The 18,602-nt window shown below is 46.7% G+C and overlaps 2 protein-coding genes across 12 annotated transcripts in view; one reads left to right on the plus strand and one right to left on the minus strand.

Annotated features, from left to right (window-relative positions):
• TTC16 (tetratricopeptide repeat domain 16) overlaps window positions 1-9,065 on the plus strand; it is a 14,504-nt gene extending 5,439 nt beyond the window's left edge. For 6 of the 11 annotated variants that reach the window (XM_074293704.1, XM_074293705.1, XM_074293703.1 and 3 more), the window contains 7 exons: window positions 1,410-1,657; window positions 2,959-3,100; window positions 5,674-5,839; window positions 6,333-6,469; window positions 6,751-6,865; window positions 7,528-7,651; window positions 8,705-9,065. In XM_074293704.1, the coding sequence (XP_074149805.1) occupies window positions 1,410-1,657; window positions 2,959-3,100; window positions 5,674-5,839; window positions 6,333-6,469; window positions 6,751-6,865; window positions 7,528-7,651; window positions 8,705-8,781 (1,009 nt within the window). In that variant the 3' untranslated portion in view covers window positions 8,782-9,065. Of the gene's footprint in view, window positions 1-1,409; window positions 1,658-2,958; window positions 3,101-5,673; window positions 5,840-6,332; window positions 6,470-6,750; window positions 6,967-7,527; window positions 7,652-8,003 lie in introns of all 11 variants that reach the window. The other 5 variants (XM_074293707.1, XM_074293710.1, XR_012486862.1 and 2 more) reach the window with 4 other exon arrangements.
• On the minus strand, window positions 9,028-15,124 carry TOR2A (torsin family 2 member A). Its single transcript, XM_074293713.1, has 5 exons — window positions 14,863-15,124; window positions 12,224-12,489; window positions 11,078-11,253; window positions 10,329-10,456; window positions 9,028-9,993 (listed from the first exon to the last, which is right to left on the minus strand). Exons 1-5 carry the CDS (start codon window positions 15,107-15,109, stop codon window positions 9,743-9,745), a joined length of 1,068 nt encoding a protein of 355 aa, XP_074149814.1. The 5' UTR covers window positions 15,110-15,124; the 3' UTR covers window positions 9,028-9,742.
• Between the last annotated feature and the right edge of the window lie 3,478 nt (window positions 15,125-18,602).

The raw sequence follows: 18,602 nt of genomic DNA on the forward strand, positions 1-18,602 counted from the left end.
CCTACTGCCAATAACAATTGCTGGCATTTATCTAGTGCTTTATATGAAGTTTTTGCTAATACCTTATATATATTTTGCATTTACGTATACCTGAATGTGTTATTTTCCCCCTAGTTTTAGATACACACACACATACACACACCCCACTACTACCTCCTTCATCCCTACCTCCATAAAATATAAACATTTTTCCTAATTTAAATTTATTTAATATTCTCCCCAGTTGCATTTAAAACAATATTTTTACATTTGTCTTTTAAACTTTTGAATTCTGATTCTCTCCTTTATCCCTACCCAAAACCTTGTTAAGAAACCACATGTGAAGTTAGACAAAATATTTCCATAAGAATTATGTTGTAAAAGAAAACATAGATCTCCCACACTAATTTTAAAAACCCTCAAGAAAAATAAAGAGGGAATGCATCAATCTGTATTCAGATACAGTTATTTCTGTGGGTATGGATAGGATTTTTCATCCTAAATCCTTCCGAATAGTTTGGATCATTGTACTGCTGAGAATAGTAAAATCAGAGCTGGCCATCCCAGAATATAAACATCTTGAGGGCACTGAGTGTTTTTGTTTTTTGTCTTTATATTCCCAATGCCCAACCAGAATATAGTAAACACTGGCTAAATGATTGCTTGTGGACTGGTTGACAAGGGTGCCAGGTTTACTTAGCCTGACAACAATCCCATCCTTATTCACCCTTACAGAGGAGGAAACGGGGCTGAACATGGCCAAGTGGCCCAGCTGGTCTGTATATGAGTGACTCTGCCCACTGGGCCACAGTAAGCCCAAGTGCGGTTTTGTCAGATGGGGAGGAAGGGGGAGCAGAACTCCCAAAGACCCCAGCGCATTTGTGCTGGGGAGGAATCCCTGGGATATGTTGTCTGATGAATCCCTGGGGCTGGAGGGGAGGAGAGGAGCACAACTCAGGCAGTTGTTGTAGAGCCCCTGGCCAGGGAGTCTACAAAGTCTGTGCCTTTGCCACTAATGTCCTGTGTGACCCGGGACCAAAGGTCACATCATTGATGGTCCCTTTACTCCTGTATAAAATGAGCAGGTTGGGCTCAGTTCCATTGAGATGAACAAACATTCTGCTCTTGGGCCTACCAAGATGAAATCTGATAGTGCACCTCCATCCCAGGTCCTAAAGCTCAAAGCAAGGTGGTGGATACATTCCATCCCCAGAGAGAATAAGATGGGATAGAGGGGGAGAAGGCAACAGGAGATCTGTTACTCTGGGCCAGATGAGTCACTGAGCCCCCTCCAGCTGTGACAGGCTGGACTTGGTGCCTTTGATATGGAAAGATGAGGGCGAGTCTGAGGGCCTGTGGGAGATGGATGGTTCAGAGAGGCCTGCTGCCTGAAGGAAGGTGAGTTGGCTCCCTGTCTCCTCTCCTGCCAGGGGCACTCTGTTTCGGAGACTCAAGGACTTTGATGCAGCCATTGAAGACTTTGTCAAGGCCCTGGAGTTAAGCCCAGAGAGTGAGGATAACGAGGTTGCCAGGCAGGCCCAGCGCCAGCTGCTGCTCACGTACAACGACTTTGCCGTCTTCTGCTATACCAAGTGTGCCTACGAAGAAGGCGTGTTGCTCCTCAACAAGGCCCTACGGGGTGAAAAAAAAGAGAAGGGGATCTATATCAACAGAGGGGGTGAGCTGAGGATCCTCCGGGGGGCTGGCTTGGAGATGCAGAATTCAAAGGGACTCCCTCGTTACAAATCTTGAGGACCTAAGGGCCCAGATAAGCAGAGGGGGCTCCAGATGCAGTTCTGCTAGGCCCAAATCCAAGTCACTTATATGCTGCTAACTGAACAGGCAGCTCTCGCCTTTGTAAAGGCCCAGCTCTTTGGCCTCCAGGAGATAGCTGTCTCCCCGCCTCTCTACCTTGTCCTTGTCCTTGCTAGCAGGCCCATTCCCTCATCTCTCATCCCTGGAGGAGTTCACCCTTACTTCGCCTTGGTTCCTGACTTCCTCCTCTCCTAGAAAGTCCTTCCTTCTCCCTTCTTCTTCTCTTAAGTCTTACAAGGCCCAGCTCACAATCTACTTCATCTAGGAAGCCCTCTCCAAGGAACCTCCTAGTTCTCCTTCAGAATTATAGCACTTAGTGGCATGCTATTGGGGGCTTTGCCTGCTAGTAGTGTCTTCATCACTGTGGGGCTCCCCGTTGTAGTGAACAGACTGTGCCTGTCACCTGGAAACCAGCCCTGGGTAGGCCCTCTCAAAGACACAGAGGCGCTGCAATTTGCATCCATGGAAATGGCCTGGATAATGAAATCACAGATCCCGAGAGTGCGAGTAATTTGCTCTTCCTTATCAAAACATCTGTCTTTGGGGATAGGTGTTTAGAGGGGAAGAGGGTGCCCACACCCAGAGCCTTTTCAAGAAGAAAATTCTCTCTAATAATCAGGATTGATATTTGCTCTCTAATTTATAATTTTATAAAACTAAATTAAAATTGAGAAGTCACCCAGCCAGGATATCCCTGCTCCCAAAGCCAGCTCTTTGTCAATTGCCTCTTATACATACAGCTTTACATTATTTGCCTTAATAGAAGGAAGAGATACACACAGTACAAAACAATAGATGATCAAAAAATCAGTTGTATTTGGCTTTGGGAATGGGGCTAGGTTCAGATATCACAAGCCCTCAGCCTACACTTAACTTTTTCCCTAGCTGACCTGCCCAAGACACCCCACAGCTTGATGGAATCTGAGGGGGGAGATAGGGGTGACAAAGGCCCTCAGGATGATTCCTATGGGCCAAGTCCAAGTGGATGGAGGGGTGGGCAAATAAGGCACTAGGAAGAGATGAGCAGAATCCCAATTGGGAGGTGAGTGGATTATGCTTGAAAGGGCTGAGATGAGCTGCTCAGTGTGCGAAGGAGGAAGATGTGGCACATGGGTCAGATGAAGAGATCAGGTGGTTCCCTTCCCTCTCTGCCTTCCCTTCTAGATTGTTTCTTCAAACTTGGAGAACTGACCTTTGCTGAAGCTGATTACCTGGAGGCACTGACACTGTGTCCTGGGGACCAGGGTGCTCGATACCGCATGGGAATGGTTCAGGAGAAGCTGGGGCTTCGCAAGCTTCAGCTGAGGTGTGTGACAACATCTGTGATGATGCTCAAGGAAGAGCCATTGGCCAAAGGGTCTTCACAAGCCCTCTCTCCAGGACGATTCAGTCTGGCATTGAGTTAGCCAGGCAAATACCTAGGTAACCTTTGAGGTGTGGGAGTAGGGGCCTAGCCACCTGCTAACTTTTAGTGGTTTCCAGTAACTGCTTAAGGCACAAGAGCTTGCTGTGTCCCCTTCTCATTCTATACTCACTCTTGCAAAGGTGCTCAACACCTGCTTGAGAAGCCTAAACTTCAGCTTTCTAGTTCAACTAATTTGGGATAGTGTGCAGGACTTAAAGTCAGGAGGACTTGGGTTCAAATCCTGCCTCTTATTTACCAGTGGGTGAATGTGGACAAGTCATTTATCCCTGCTTAAGCCTGTTTGCTTATCTATAAAAAGAGAGGGCTGGACTTGAAGACTTCTAAAGTCCCTTTCAGCTCTAATAAATATGTGGTCTTCTAATTAAGCAATAATAAAGCCTCATTCTGGAAGCTGGAGAGAAAAAGATGAAAAGTGAGATAATCCTTGCCCTCAAGGAGTTTATCATCTATTTGCTCCTGTGCAGGATAACTGCTTCTTCCCTTTTTACCCCTTCCAAATTTCCATCTGTTCCCTTCTCCTTTTCTTCAAGGTTTCTTCCATGAAATCTTCATTGAAACTACCCTTTGATTTCTCTTGACATTTCATTAACTCCCTTATGTTACAGTTTATGTATGTACTTGTTTTTCCTGCCCCTATCCTTACCAATACCATCATTGGATTCCAAGTTTCTCAAGAGCAGAGCATGTGTCATTTCTGTCTATATCTTCAATGTTTAGCACAATTCATGTGCTAGCATAATGCTTTGCAATGTAAGTAGGCAGAATTTTAATATTTGATTTGAATTGAATAGGGGGGATAAAACAAAAAATCACAAACTGGAGTGTAGTGCTCATTGACTCTCTTCTCACTAGAGTCAATTATAAGGTTGAGAGAGAGAATATTTGAGAAAAGCTTCTGAGTTCCTGAGGCAGAAGGTGCTATAAAAAAAACTTGGGGACCATTGAGTTGAAAGCCATCCTAGAGATTATCCTATTCAACCCATCTATTTCAGAGAGGAAATAGGCTTAAAGAAGGGAAGAGATTTGCTCAGAATTATAGACAGAGCCATGAATAGAATCTCATCTCCCATCTGTCACTCGAATATATTTCCTCCCCCCCCCCTTTTTTTTTTCCCCTGAAGCACTTGGGGTTAAGTGACTTGCCCAGGGTCACACAGCTAAAAGTGTTAAGTGTCTAAATCCTGACTTGAACTCAGGTCCTCTTGACTTCAGGGCTGATGCTCTATCCCCTGGGCTAGCTAGCTGCCCCTCTTTTTTTCCCCCCCTCTTAATATGTTTTTTTTTTTTAAATCAGTCCTACATGTCTCTAACCTGGCCAATAAGAGTCCTTCCTTATAATAGATAAGACAGTGAAACAAACTAGATCAGCATATTGATCAACACATTGATCAAATCTGAAAATAGGTCTTCATTCTGTACTTATTGTCTTTAATTTCATTTTCTATGCTGCCATTTTAATGTTTCTCTCTCAAAGCTGTGCACAGATCTAATAAAAAGATAAACAAAAGGGGAAAAATATGAAACCGAACAAACTTGGGGAAATTAGAGCTACAATTAAGGTGTTAACTTTTTTTTTCTTTGTATTCTTTTTTATTATTATAGCTTTTTGTTGACAAAACATATGTATAGGTAACTTTTCAACATTAACCCTTACAAAAATTTCTGTTTAAGGTGTTAACTTAAAATTCTCATTATTACATGGTACTTTTTCTTATAAAAGTAGACCATGTGCTAAGGCATATTAAACACATTCTTTACAGATTATAGTATAATAAAAATAGCATTTAACATAGAAATCAAAAAGATTTAGACCTAAATGAGACTTGTGAATGACATCCTGTGTGTGTAAAAGAACAAATCATATTTTTCTTGTGCAGCATGATAAATGTGAAAATAATGTTTAGAGGAATTGCATATTTAACTTAATAATGAATTACTTGCTGTCTAGGAGGCTGGGGTGGGGGGGAAGAGGAGGGAAAGAGAAAGAGGAACACAAGCTTTTGCAAAGGTGAATGTTGAAAACTATCTCTGCATGGATTTTGAAAAATAAGAAGCTATTAAAAAATAAGAGAGGAGTGGACTTATTGGCCACTAACATCTCTTCTATCTTAAGGGAAAAAAAAGAACAAATCATAGAAATGGTTTATAACAATGTGAGAAGGAATAATATTAAAACCACAGTTTCTGGGATTTGTCTAAAGCATTTCTCAGAGGAAAGAAAATATTAACGAAATAATAGAGGACAAATTAATTTTTCTGCTACCTACCAAGTGATGCTGCTACTGATGATGATTCTAGGACCAGGGGCTGAGGAGCCTCCTGTTAGGCCTAACAGTTTCTTATATCAGAGCTCTCTAGGTATGAAGCACACAGACTAGGGTTAGTATTCATGCTTGCATTCAAACATGCCTCCACTGGCTCTCACAAAGATTGATTCTTCCCACTATTTCTAGGCAATACCACAAGGCCGAAAAACACTTCACTTCAGCCATTGAGTACAACCCAGAGAGGGCAAACTTATACCTCCTCCGAGCAAGGAGCCGCCTAGTGCTGCAGGATATCTTTGGGGCTCGCCAGGATGTTGTCACCATGCTGCTCCTCAACCCCAAACACCCTCAGGTGGGCTGTGCACACCTGCCTGCCTCCAACCTGGACTAATTCCATGCTCTTCAACCACTTAAGGCACTTAATCTGTGCAAGGCACTGTAGTTGGTACTGAGAATACAAAGATTTTTTTTAAAAATTATATAAATTGTATCCTTAAAGTGCTTATACTCTTAATGGGGAACATGACCATATTTAAATAAGTATGAGTGATCAGGAAAGGAAAAGATGTAGGAAAGTGTTTTATGAAAGTTTGAAGAGGGAAACTTTTATTCCTTCATAGCAATTGTGATTAGTGGAGGAGAACAAAGGTGGAGATTAGTCACTAAAACAATGTGCATTTCCTATAGATTTTAAATGTTAGATATGACTGTTCTAGTAACACTTGACGATAAAGGATTGTTCTTTCAAGTTCACAAGTTGTGCAGGAAGAGTCTGATTTCCTCAGGCCAAACTTGGAGAACCCAAATCTGGATCTCTCAGTTCACCCTTTCTCTCTTCCTCATAGCTGGTCCCTATGATGGCAAACCTATTCCCTGGGCAGTCTACAGAGTCCGTGCTGAACAGCAAGACAATGGTGATGGCCAAAACTGTCCTGGAGCGGGCGATGCAGAACCAGCTCCAGAATGTCCAGGATGTCCTGGGGTTAGTATCAACTCTGGGGAGTTACCCATAGGGCAAGGCTAGAGGGGAAGGAGGTGGTGTAAAAGTGGAGGAATTGGGTTTCTTGCGGGAGAAAATGGGGGTCTTGAGCTCATAATTAGACATTTTGGGGACATCTATAAACTGAATAGCAGGGCTAATTCCAACACCGTCCATGTTTATGTAGATAAAATCTGGTCCAAACACATGCCTAGGCGAATCTTGAGTGGGCAAGAGGTGGCCAGTAAACTCTGTGAATGTCACTGACCTTTTCCTTCCTGCAGATTACTGAACAAGAGTCCTTCCAGGGAGGAAGTTACAGGGCCGTGTCCTAACACTGAAGAAGCGGAGCTCCAGGAGGATGTTTCTAGGATTTCCATAGTAGAGACCCAGGTGGAGGTGGAAGGCTTTGCTCCCTGGGACCTCACACCTTACAGATTTCAGACCTTGGGAGGGAGGATGACCTTTGTTTCCCAGCTCCATCATTCATCTAGGATTGGGTTGGTAGAGGTGTTGATACACTCCACTAACATCCCACTCTCTTAACTGGTCATGGTGTGGAAGTGACAATGGGCTCTCTGAGGCTGACTGGCAGGATCTGCCAAGCTGGAAAGATTTCAGTAGAGGCCCAGCAGCAGCCTGTCTGCCTGTCATCCAAGGGCTGGTCTAGTTACATTTCTAACAGCTTAAATACCAGCTAAAGTAAAAGGCATTTTCAAAATCACTGCATCTGTAAGTCACAGTGGATTATCAAGTCATAATTTTATGCCATTAGTTTAAACTCCACCTGCTTGGGGAGAGATTAAACACACATAGTTGCAGAACTGGAGATCCTTGACACAGACATTGAGAGGAGGGTGGCCAGAATAGGGAAGGCCTGAAAACAAACAAAAATCCTCCATCTGGGACTGATGAAAAAAGAGAGGACTTAGCTAGGGACATGGGGGGGGGGGAACCTTCAAATATCTGAGGGCTGTCACATGGGAGTATGTCCCCCTGCCTTGGGGAAGAGGGTTGTGGGACTAGCTGGTTTTCCAGCTAAGACTCTGTGGTTCCTTAAGGATGAGAATTTGACGGAGGGCAGCCTAAAGCAAGCAGTGAGTCAAGAAGTAAATCAAGAAGTGAGTCAAGAAGTGAGTCAAGAGGAGGAAGCTAGAAGCTCCCCAAGGGACCAAACTTCTCTAGGTAAGCCCTGAGCTGAGGTCTTCCTTACAAGGAGGGATGGATAGTTCTGAAAGATGGATGGAGCCCTTGTGTCACCAAGGGTCGGTCTGCCCAGAATCAGGCTTGTCCCAGGCATAGTGTTTGCCCCCAGGCTTGTACTTGACTCACCAAAGCATGTGGTCAGTGGGCCCTTGGCACAATCTCAAATCCCCCTCCCAGACCATAGTGGGGCAAGAAATGGAGACAATAGAGCCTGGTTGGCTCTACGCATGTTGCACTGCAGGTGGTGAGGCTTTTTGACACACGCTGCCTCATTTGATCCTCACAGTAATTTTGTGGGAGGCCAAGGAGGGGTTCTTATTCCATTCTACAGATTAAGAAATTAAGGCCCAGAAAAGGAAGATGATCCCAGGTCTTTGTGGGAGGCCAGGGAGGGGTTCTTACCCCATTCTACAGATTAAGAAATTAAGACCCAGAAAAGGAAGATGATCCCAGGTCCAGTGTGGTCTCCACTGTGCCTCACTGTCCCACAAGAAAAGGGACAGCTGTAGTGCAGAGGGGGCCGGACCTGGGTCCAGAGACCACCACCAGGGGAACCAGGCTCCCTGGGCCCCCGTTTACTCAAGGAATCTATAAAATGTGACCATAGGACATTTAGGTGTCCAAGAGCTCTTCCAACTCAATCTACAGCCCTCTAAGGTAAGTGCTGCCCATGTTCTCTTTGCCTGACCTTGGTGGAAACAGCCTCAGAGTAAGTGAAGGGCTGGTCAAGTTTCAGAAGGGGAATTGGAACCCAGCAAGCCTCCTGACTCCAAAGCTGGAGAGCGCTGTGTGGGAGGCCAGTCTGGGGCAGTGTCCAGATTTTGAGCTGGTGGCAGGGACTCCTGGGTCTTCCTCTGAGCCCTCCTTCTTAAGATGGGAATTCCTGGAAGTCATCTCTTCAAGCCAAGTAGGGAAAATCAGGTTTGAATGAGGCCTTAGCATTAAACAGAAACTTCTCCTTCTGAGAGACTAAGTGGACCACCAAAAAGAAGCAAGCCTCCTTCACCTGAATGTACTTTAATGTCTTCCTAGGGCAGACATCTTCCTTGGAGACCAAGATTGCTGACTCAGACCAAAGTGAAAGCAAAACCACAGTGGTCTTTTCCTGAACTAGTGGGTGACAGCCCTGGCTTCTCTTTTCCCCAACCCTAATGGGGGCACCGTCCATATCCACCCTTGCATTTTGGAAGGAAAGGGGAAGGTCTGCGAAATAGACCCCTTGACACTGAATGAAATCCCTCAGCTCCTTTTGCCCTGGGCCTCCAGCCCATCTTCATACCCCATCAGTCCCTGGCCCTTAACCTCCTTTCTCGAAAGAGCCAAGGTTTCCTTAGAACAAAAATGCCTACACATGCTTTCCTTGGTCCCTTAAATAAATTTATTTTGTATCTTCCCCTCTTTTCTTCATTTTTTTATAATTTTGTAATTTTTTAAATTTTGTAATTAAAATCATTTAAAGCAGGGCCTGTTAAAGAGCAAAGTTTGCTGGACTGAGGCAGCCCCAGAATCTCTTTGTGCCTGTTGGAATGAGAAGCTGGGAAGACTGGAAGAGGGGGGGAAGGTGGAAAGGGGTTTGTGTGTTTATCTCTTCAGGAGACTGGAGAGGAGGTGAGCCTCAAAGGGGGGATACTGCGAAGCCTCTAGTTGGGGCTGGGGAAGATGACTGACAGATGTGATCCCTGAGTCATTGTCACAGCATCAATTTAAATAAGGCTCAGAATTAGATTTGGGAAAAGGGAATTGGACTTGGCTCAGATGAAGTTGTGTTTTGGCTAGGAGCTTTGGGCCCAGGGTGAGGGAGGGCAGAAAGGCAATGGAGACCAGCATCCAAATCTTCACCCACCTCTGCCACTAACAGTGGAGAAGGTACTTCACGTGGCAGAACTTGGAACTGCCCACCTCCGCTTCTTGGGCTACCAGGCCAGCCCTGTTTAAGCTTTCCAGAAGCCCTGGGGCAAAGGTCATTCTGCCAGCAGCAAGTCTGGACCAAAGCTCCCACGCAGATTCCCCAGATAATCTGAAGATCAGGTAAAGGGGTGGCACAGTGGGAAAGGAGTTGCCCCTGCTCACTCATAGGAAAAGAGTGATTCGAGAAGCAACAGTCTTGCAACCATTGGAAGAAAAAAGCTGTTCCTCTTCAGGGAAGAAAGCAGTCCCGTCCACCACAGCCTGGGCCACCTCCTCTTCCTGCTGCTGGGCCAGGCCTAGCTGGGCTAGTTCATTGGTCACACAGTGCCGGACATGGTGGCGCTGGAGGGGCAGGAAGGGGACCAGCAAGTCCAAGAGCTGGTCTTCTACAATTCCTGACTGCCAGAAACCATCTAGGGGGAGGGAGAAGTGGAGAGGGCTGGGTCAGGGAACAAGGCACCAGCTGAGAACCCAGGCAGAGGAAGGGGACCATGGGGACTGAACAGGGGGATCCCAGGCTTTGAGTTTAAAGTTAATGAAGAGCCAAGGGGGGCCACTTAGTGGAGAGAAGTGGTTTTTCAGGCCTGGGTGGTCCATCCTAGAACCCTTCAAGGAAATAGTGGGGAGAGGGGACAGGGAAGATTGGAGGCCTGAGTGCCTGGAATTTTTCCAATTCCAAGCTCCGACTCCCTTTCTGGATGGGGCCTCAGGGAACTGGGGTGAGTAGATAGATGGGCAAAGGACTCACGATGGGGGTTGTCTGTGATGGCCTTAGAGATGGCGGGTTCTAGATCCCGAAGCTGGAGCTCCTCTCGGTCTCTGTGGGCACGCCAGGCATCCAGTGCCACCTGATTGATTTGTTCTCCACCAGCATTGCTGAAATCCCAAAGCAAGGAAGGCAGATGGTCACAGATCAGACAGGAGGAGAAGGTCTGGCTCTCTTCTACCTAAGCATGGACTAGGAGGCGGGATACGTGGGTCTGAAACCTACCTCTGCCCCAGATGCACTAAAAGGAGGCACCTTGTCACTTAAGGGTTTCTTTAGCCTCAAATGTAATAATCATCAGATTTAGAGTAGACCAAGCACATGTTTACCCCTAGGATCACTGGATCCTCACAATCACCTTACAGGGCAAGGAAAGGGGGCTGTGATTGCCATCTATAGGTGAGGAGGTCATAGGAAATGGCTAGAGTTACACCTATTTCAAAGCAGACCTAAGACCAGACCCCAGGTGGTTGGTGTTGCTTTCTGTAAAAGGGAATTCTTAACCTGCTCCCTCATTTCCCAGTATCATGAGATAGGCCAGTAGGGTTCTTGGAGATCTTCAAAGGACAGTGTCTATAACGGGGATTCAAAGATCCTGAGGACTTCCCTTTTTATAGGGCTCACATAAGTGGTTCTGGCTAGTTCAGATTGGTGGGATGACCAGCACTGATAACTGGGAGAACAGAACTCAACCCTTCCAGCCCCAGCCCAAGGAAGTCCTTTCCCCCTACCTGAGGAAGATGAAGATGGCTTTTCTGTAGTTGGTACCATAGACCACCCAGGAAGGTCCCAGGAAAGGACGGAGTACCCCTAACAGTCCCGGGTGCATCTTGTCCACCTCATCAAAGAGGAAGAGGGAACGACCACAAGCTGTGAGGTTTCCCAAGATCCACTGCTTCAGGTCACTCTGTTAAGAGGAACATGAGGGGGCAAAGCAAGATAGCATGGGGACCCAGGACAAAAAAAAAGTTAAAGGTGGGAGGAGGGGTGAGAAAAAGCCAGAAAGGTCACTACTTTGTGATCCTTCAGTCCATCCAGCGTGAGACAAACATGCCCCATCCCCAGAGGATGCACCAAGGAAGAGCTGTTTTCACTTGGATGTGCCCTTTTCAGTGATTTCCCACAGCTGGTAATGGATTTCTATCGACTCACACTTTTACAATGTCTTACCAATTTAATAGTGCTTTTTACTTCTCAAAGCTCTTTCATGTACATTCTTTCAACTTGACTCTAATTCTCTCCATTTTATAGATGGTGAAACTGAGATGTGCAGAGACTTGTTCAGACAGTCACTTGACCACATGAACAAGGCAGCTGGCTAGGGGTAGCAGTGCAGGTTTGCTTAGGAGCAAAACCTAATGCCCAGATTTTGTCCTTGAACTCGTGGGCACTGAGTTCTAAAGCAGTAGGCCACAGATGAGATCATAGCTTTAGAGCAAGAAGGGAGTTCATAGGTCAGATGAGATCTTGCTTTAGGACAAGAAGGGAGTCCATAGGTCCAACTCGTCTCTTTATAAGGATGTAGTCCAGGAAAGATGAGTTGCTTGGTCACAAAGGGAGTAAGTAGCAGGCCTGGGATTCAAATGAGATCCTCTGACTCCAAAGTGTTTTTTTTTTTCCTCCATTACATATTACACTACAGTTGCACTCAACACCAAGCCCCTGGGAATATTTAATAAGTATTCAAAAATGCCAGTCAAGTGTCTAGCATGTCACGCTGGTTCAAATTAGGCCAGAGAAGAGAAGGCCAATTTAGAGGCAGAGAGGTAGGAAGCACAGCTTCTACCTGCTCTTAATAAACTCCCAACTTGCTCTGTGGTCTAAAGCTAGCTGATTTCCCATTCTGTGCTTTGGGCCCCAGCATTCAGCCGGCTTACCTGGTATCGCTCTATCTGGTCTGCGTGGGGGAAGTGGATGACAGGAGAAAAGTGATGCACGTGAGGACTGGCCATCCCATCTCGGAACAGGTACTGGACCAGCATGGAGCTGACATAGGATTTGCCTGTGCCAGTCCAGCCATGGAAGGACATCACTAAGGGTTTGGCTGGTGCAGGATTTTCCACAAAAGCCTTCAGCCCCTTCGTTACCAGTTGTCTTACCAGATGCTGCCCAGCCAAGTGCTGGGCCAAATCACACTCTAGGCCTGGAGAAGAGGAAGAGGGGGATCCAGGCAGGCTGGCAAGGGAACACTTGGTCCCCATGGGAGTCTCTGGTTAAGGGGGGGGGTGGGTCTCAGTCCCAGAAAGGGGATCTAAAGACCCAGTTCCTCTATCCCCACTGGAACCCACTGGTCACTCTGGCTCCTCCTTCATCTACCTAAAAACAAACCCCCACAGATAATACACCTCAGCCTGCCCAGACTTTGGCCAATTAATACCAACCCTCTCCCCAAAATCTTTTTCATATGAATTATTGCTAAGTCAAATACCCCAATTTGTACTTGATAATTTGCTTTTTGGAATCAAGCATAAGACTTTAAAAATTTCATTTTATTTTAATTCACATTTCTTTTAGATCTTGATTCTACCATCCAACACATTAGCTCTCCTCCCCCAATCATGTAATGCACAAAATAACTATTTACATATGAGTCACTGATAAACAATGTTATAGAAAAGTCTTGTATAGGTTATTAGATACTAGCTTGTATCAATTAACCAGTTGGCTGGCATATTTTCTCTATGTTAGGCCTTAAACTCAATGTTTGTTACCACCTTTATGGTGCTGCCATCCAAACTCAAAAGACCCTCTTCAGCTTCCTGCCAGAAATTCCCAGACCAGCTCTCCCCCTCTCAACACCAACCAGAGAGGGCCTCTTTCATCCCCCTAATTTCTGTGACTCAATCCCAGTTCCCAATAATCCTAAATCTAAAGAAATTACATTTATGGAGTGCTTCAAAATTTGCAAAGCACTTGACATTTCTTTTGATCCTTATAACAAGCCTTTAAGGAAAATGTTGATAGAGTTTTTGGGAGCAGGAATGGTGGGGTGGAAGCAGAGGATCTCCATCATCAATGTCTCTGCTTTTCCATTCCAAATGTTTTTTCCCCCTTAGCTTTGACTTTAATACCAACCAATCCAATAAACATCAACCCATCATCTACTATATTCAAGATGCTACTAGAAGCCCGTATACAAAAGTCAGCCAGTCCCTGCCTTCAAGTAGCTTACATTCCATCTTGGGGGGTTGGGTGTAGAGGGCTGGAACCCTGAAAAGGTATACTTGACAGCTGGGTCAGCAGGGTGCTTATAGTTAAGCACCTATTCAGTGTAAGATAACAATTCTCTAAACATATACTTAATGTGATATGGTGATGTAATGGGCAGTTGGCACATGCTCAGTTGTTGTAGTGATGTAATCATACTGAGGTGTTTAAGGGCTAAGAGGAGGGAACTGAGAGTGTCTCAGCCAGGGACACTCCATCTCTGACCAGCCTGTGGTGGCCCTCCTGCCTTCTTCACTTATCCACTTAAAGACCAAGGCCCATCAGAAATCCTCCAGAAAACTAGCCAGGACATTACAGTGGGGAGGAGGGAGGGTAGCTGAAACAAACACATTTACAGAATAACCTGAGGAGAAAGAGGGTTCTAACAACTACAGGGATTTGGAAAGACATGTGAGATGGCACAGCGGTTTAACCATGAAAGAATGGAGGAATTCTAGGTTCTCAGGATAACAGATCGGAGAGGAGGAAATGCATCCCTTTGTCTACAATTTAAAGTGCATGAGGGGAAGAGCAGCATGCAATGAATCCGGAAAGATGAGCAGGAGCCAGGTGGGCTTTAAATGCTACACACCCTGAGGTCGTACTCTTTCCAGCAGAAGTGCAAGCTCCTGAAACTTCCGAACAGGGGAGAAACAGGCTCACCTTGTACTCCATCCAGCAGATGGATGGAGAGGATGCCTGCAAGCTGGGACTCCCATTAGGAAGCTGGTGGGATAGCCTAGGCTAGAGTGAAGGAGGCCAGACTTAGAGGAAGCGGCCACGTGAAGGGAAGGAGGCCAGAGATGTTGTGGAAGCAAGGACCATTAAGTGATGGTCACGGGAGAGGAGCCGCCGCTCTATCCCTCGGGCCTGACCGCAGGTTCGAGAGACCTCCAGTCGGAGGTTTAGAATAACAAAGGACCCGCAGGGCATCTATTCCAATGGCCCCTGCGGCCCAGGTAGGGAAAGTGGTAGCCCTAAGCGCATCCTCAGCTGAAACTAGAGCTCGCCTCCAGGACTCCAAATCTCCATGCGGGGCCTACCGCTTCCCTGGCCCTGATCCCAGGTCCAATCCACAAACTCTTGCTCCCGGCTGATCTTCTTTTCCAGAGCCCCCGGCCCAGTTCCCGGCCCTTTGGTCCCGCACAGCTCCCAGTTCCTAAGCCCCGCGTGCCTGGCCACAGTCCGGTCTCGGCAGCACCGGGTCCAGAAGCCCCCACCCCAACCTCCCGGGCCCGCTGCTCCCCGCCCCGCAGAGCTGGCCCTCGAGCGCCCGGCTCCCAGCCCCGCAGCTCCGTCCCGCGCTTACCCCGGAGGTCGGGTCGGAAGTCGCACTCGCAGAAGGCGCGGAAACCGCAGCTCAGGGAGCTTAGGTCCCAAGTGGCGACCGCGGCAGCTACCAGCCTCAGCAGTCCGAGGCACCAGAGCACGCGGCCCCAAGCCGGCTCGGCTCCTGCAGCCATGCCGGACCGGCAGCAGCTCGAGCCCGGACCGCCACCAACGATCCAAACCTCCCCTCCCCGTAACTCGGGTTCGCGGACTACAATTCCCAGCATGCACCGCGGGGAAGGGAGGGGCTGCTCGCTCACCTGGGTTCACTCTCAGGCCCACCCCCTGCTCCCTTTTCCCTAGGAGTGGGACAGAAACCGGGGTGCCCTGTGGAAGAGAGTCCTAAGGGAATTTGGGGATCAGGCATCGTCTGAGGGTTCAATGAGGAAGAAAGAACCGGACGGGTTCTTCTAAGCGTCTGGGGTGTCTCGGCCCGCAGGCAGAGCCGAGAAACGGCCACCAGGGAGCGCTGTTTCACTACCTAAAGTGCCCGAACTCCCGGGGAGCGCAGGGCGGGGGGCGGAGGCGGCCCCCACGGGAAGCTGCAAACTTGCAGTGAGAGTCAGAAGCGTGAGGAGCTGCCAAAAACGAACCGACTAATAGTGGCTCGGTGGCAGAGGCAGCTGGATGGCTCACAGGAAAAGGATCGTCCTGGGGGCCGGAAGACCCGCTTCTGCTCCTGCCTCAAATGTTTCCCAGCAAGTCACTAATCCCAGCCTGTTTCCTCAGATGTAAAGGGGGATAATCATCGCACTTCCGAGATTCCTTGTGAGAATCAGATGAGTTACTTAATATTTGTGTAGTTTTTGAAAACTGCCTTTTCTAGAAGCTGGAAAACACAATTCAAATAACTTGGAGCCAGTCAGGATCACACAAGATGTAGCAGCTTCCACGCTACAGGAACAAAGGGCTTGGAATAGGACACTATGGAGACCGAGGAGCTAGGATTACAAGCCAGAAGCCTTGCGAAACAAGACGGGTAATAACCCTTCAGGAGGAAAAAAACGTATATCGAACGAAAAGAGGATTTCAAGCATTCCTGATAAACCATCGGAGTTCCATTTTAACATCTTGGCCTTCTTTTACAAAATTCCCCAAAAAAGCATCAAAAGATAAAAGGGAGAACTCCTAAGGGACTCAGAAAGGTGAAACTTCACAACCCTCCACGGGAGGTGACTCCCAAGAACTTTATTGTTCTTGGGGTGGCTGGAAGGATTCTATATAGAGGGCATTATGTGAGTCAGTTACATTGGGACCATCTCCAAAAAAGTGCTTCTTCCCTTACCCTTATCCCCACCCCTCCCCCACATCTGAAGAATTGAATTGCGCTCAGTTTTGGAGGCCGTGGTTTAAGGAGGGCAGTGATAAACTGGAGAGAGATGTTCAGAGGAAGGAGATGCTGACAGTTCTGGTGTTTAGCCTAGATAAGTGAGATTTGAGGAGGAAGGACATGTCAACTGTCTGTAAATACAGACAAATAAAGGCAAATGGAACCGGGTTAGGGTGGGTTTTGTTGGGACCCAGTGAACAGTCAGAAGCAATCCATGGAAGTGCAAAGAAGCGAATTTAGACTTGATGCCACGAAAGACCTTGTAGGTATTAGAACTATCCCAGAGTCCGGTGGGCTGGCTGCCTCACGAGGCGGTAGGGACCTGTTAAAGTTCTTCCAAGAGGTGAGCTAACCGTTCATCTGCTATTATAATGAGAATTCCTTTCTAACATGGGGTAGTTTTGAAGGCTTATGAGATCCCTTCCATGGCTAAAATTCTGTTCTTTAAATTGAACAATGTCAAGAATATCAATTTAGAAGCAGCCACAGACCTCTGGGGACTGGTCAGTTTGAGCCTCTTCCCCAGGGACTCTTCAGCCTGCGTTCAGTGCTCTCCATAGTCTGCTACTACTTCTCCAGCCATACGTGGAGGTCTGAAATTCAGCCCTAACTGATCACCTCGGGTGGATACAGAAGGGAGCAGAGGGAAAGATGCTGAACTCAAATCCTCTTTCTGCTACTTTGTATCTGTATGACTCAGACACCTAGCTTCCCCAAGGCTCTATTCTGGGCCCTTTCCTTTTTTTTTTTTTTTTGATACATTTTCTTTTTATTTATCCTTATCAGGTGCCATGGATTTAAAGATATCTTTGTAAAGGATTCTAAATCTACGTATCCTGCCTCATTCTCTCCTGCCTCATTCTCTCCTAAGCTTCAAAGCCACACCACTAACCACCGTCGGGACATGTCAAACCAGATGTCTGCTGGGATTGCAACTTCAAGCTGTCCAAAGCAGAGCCCATTATCTTTCTCCCCAAATCCACTGCTCTTTCACATCTCCCTATTTCAGGAACACTACCCATTGAGGTTCACAAACTTGCTGTCATTGACTCCTCACTCTCCCTTACCAGTATCTGATCAGTGACAGTATCTTGTTTCTATCTCCACATCTACTGCATGTGTACCATTTTTCCTACTCACAAGCCCCTCCCCCCCCCAGTTCAGGCCCTTATCACTTTCCACTCAGACTAGTGGGAGGGCTTCCTGTTTGGTTTTCTTGTCCCCAGTGTCTCTCCAACTCCATCTTTCACACATCCACAAGTGAAATTTTTTTCTTCTCCTCTGACAATCCCAACTCAATTCCAGCACCTCCCTATTAGCCTTAGAATCTAATGTCAACTCCTTTCTTGGGCATTCCAAGGTCTTCTCTTTCCTTCTTTACCACCTTCCAGTCCAGCCACGCTGAGCTACTCAGGCAGTGTTGCATTGTGTGTGAGGAGCACACCTCCGTGGCCTGACACTGCCCATCCCCATGCCTGAGATGCCCTTCTCACCTGAACTTCTTGGAATTCCTAGTTTCCTTTGAAGCTGCTTCTGCTGAAGGCCTTAATTCATGTCTCTGCTAGTACCTTCCTATCCAGTTACCTTGTATTTGCTTTGTCTCATATATTCCTATGTAAATTGATGTTTTCTTCCCATTAGAATGTAAGCTCCTTGAGAACAGAGACCATATGAGCCCTTAGCTCAGTCCTGACATTTAATGCTTCCGTGTTTCTTGTTTGTTGATTGACTAATTTCCTTATCTGTAAGATGAGTGGATTGTACTTAGGTGATCTTCAAAGTGCCTTCTGTCCAGTTCATTTTCTCCATTTTTCTTGTCCTCTGCTTAGGTCATGGGCCTGCCAGTGGGCCCCATGGGTGTTTCTCAGTCCCATTGGTGACCATTCTTCCCTCTCAAGGCCCTCAGGACTCAGTATAATGGGGCAGAACATATATTGCCCTGAGAGGACCAGAAAAATAGTTTGACCAGAATAAAATTTCATTTGGAAAGTGTGAAGTAACAAAGAGAAAACAAGTCAAAAGCTTCATGGTGTCTTAAAAAAAGAACACTGAGTTCAGGGGCAGAAAACCTGGTTTTGACTCCTACTACTTACTTCCTATGAGATTGTGGACAGATCAGGTCCCTTCCTTTGGGTCTCAACTTCCCCCCATCAGTAAACTGAGATTGAATTAGATCATCTCCTCATTATGGGCCAAAACTTGAAACAAGGTGTTAAGTCAGTGGAATTGATAGAGACAATGGTTGTTTAGCAGGGTGCTTAACAGTTCTCTAAATGTATTTAGTACTTATTAGAATTCCACAAGAATTCACACCTTTAAGAGAATATATATAAGGAGGAGTTCTCAAGCCCACTAGAGAAGCCCACTAACCCACAAGCCCATTCTCTCAG

The sequence above is a fragment of the Sminthopsis crassicaudata genome, chromosome 2, assembly GCF_048593235.1.
Source record: "Sminthopsis crassicaudata isolate SCR6 chromosome 2, ASM4859323v1, whole genome shotgun sequence".
Classification (NCBI taxonomy): domain Eukaryota; kingdom Metazoa; phylum Chordata; class Mammalia; order Dasyuromorphia; family Dasyuridae; genus Sminthopsis; species Sminthopsis crassicaudata.

Bases quoted from the DNA above. Each gene is read 5' to 3' on its own strand.
- TOR2A (XM_074293713.1), bottom strand. From the start codon at position 15,109: ATGCTGGGAATTGTAGTCCGCGAACCCGAGTTACGGGGAGGGGAGGTT. The intron at 12,490-14,862 runs GTAAGCGCGGGA...CCTCTTCTCCAG, and splicing joins CTTCCGACCCGACCTCCGGG to GCCTAGAGTGTGATTTGGCC. The intron at 9,994-10,328 runs GTGAGTCCTTTG...CCCTCCCCCTAG, and splicing joins CATCACAGACAACCCCCATC to ATGGTTTCTGGCAGTCAGGA.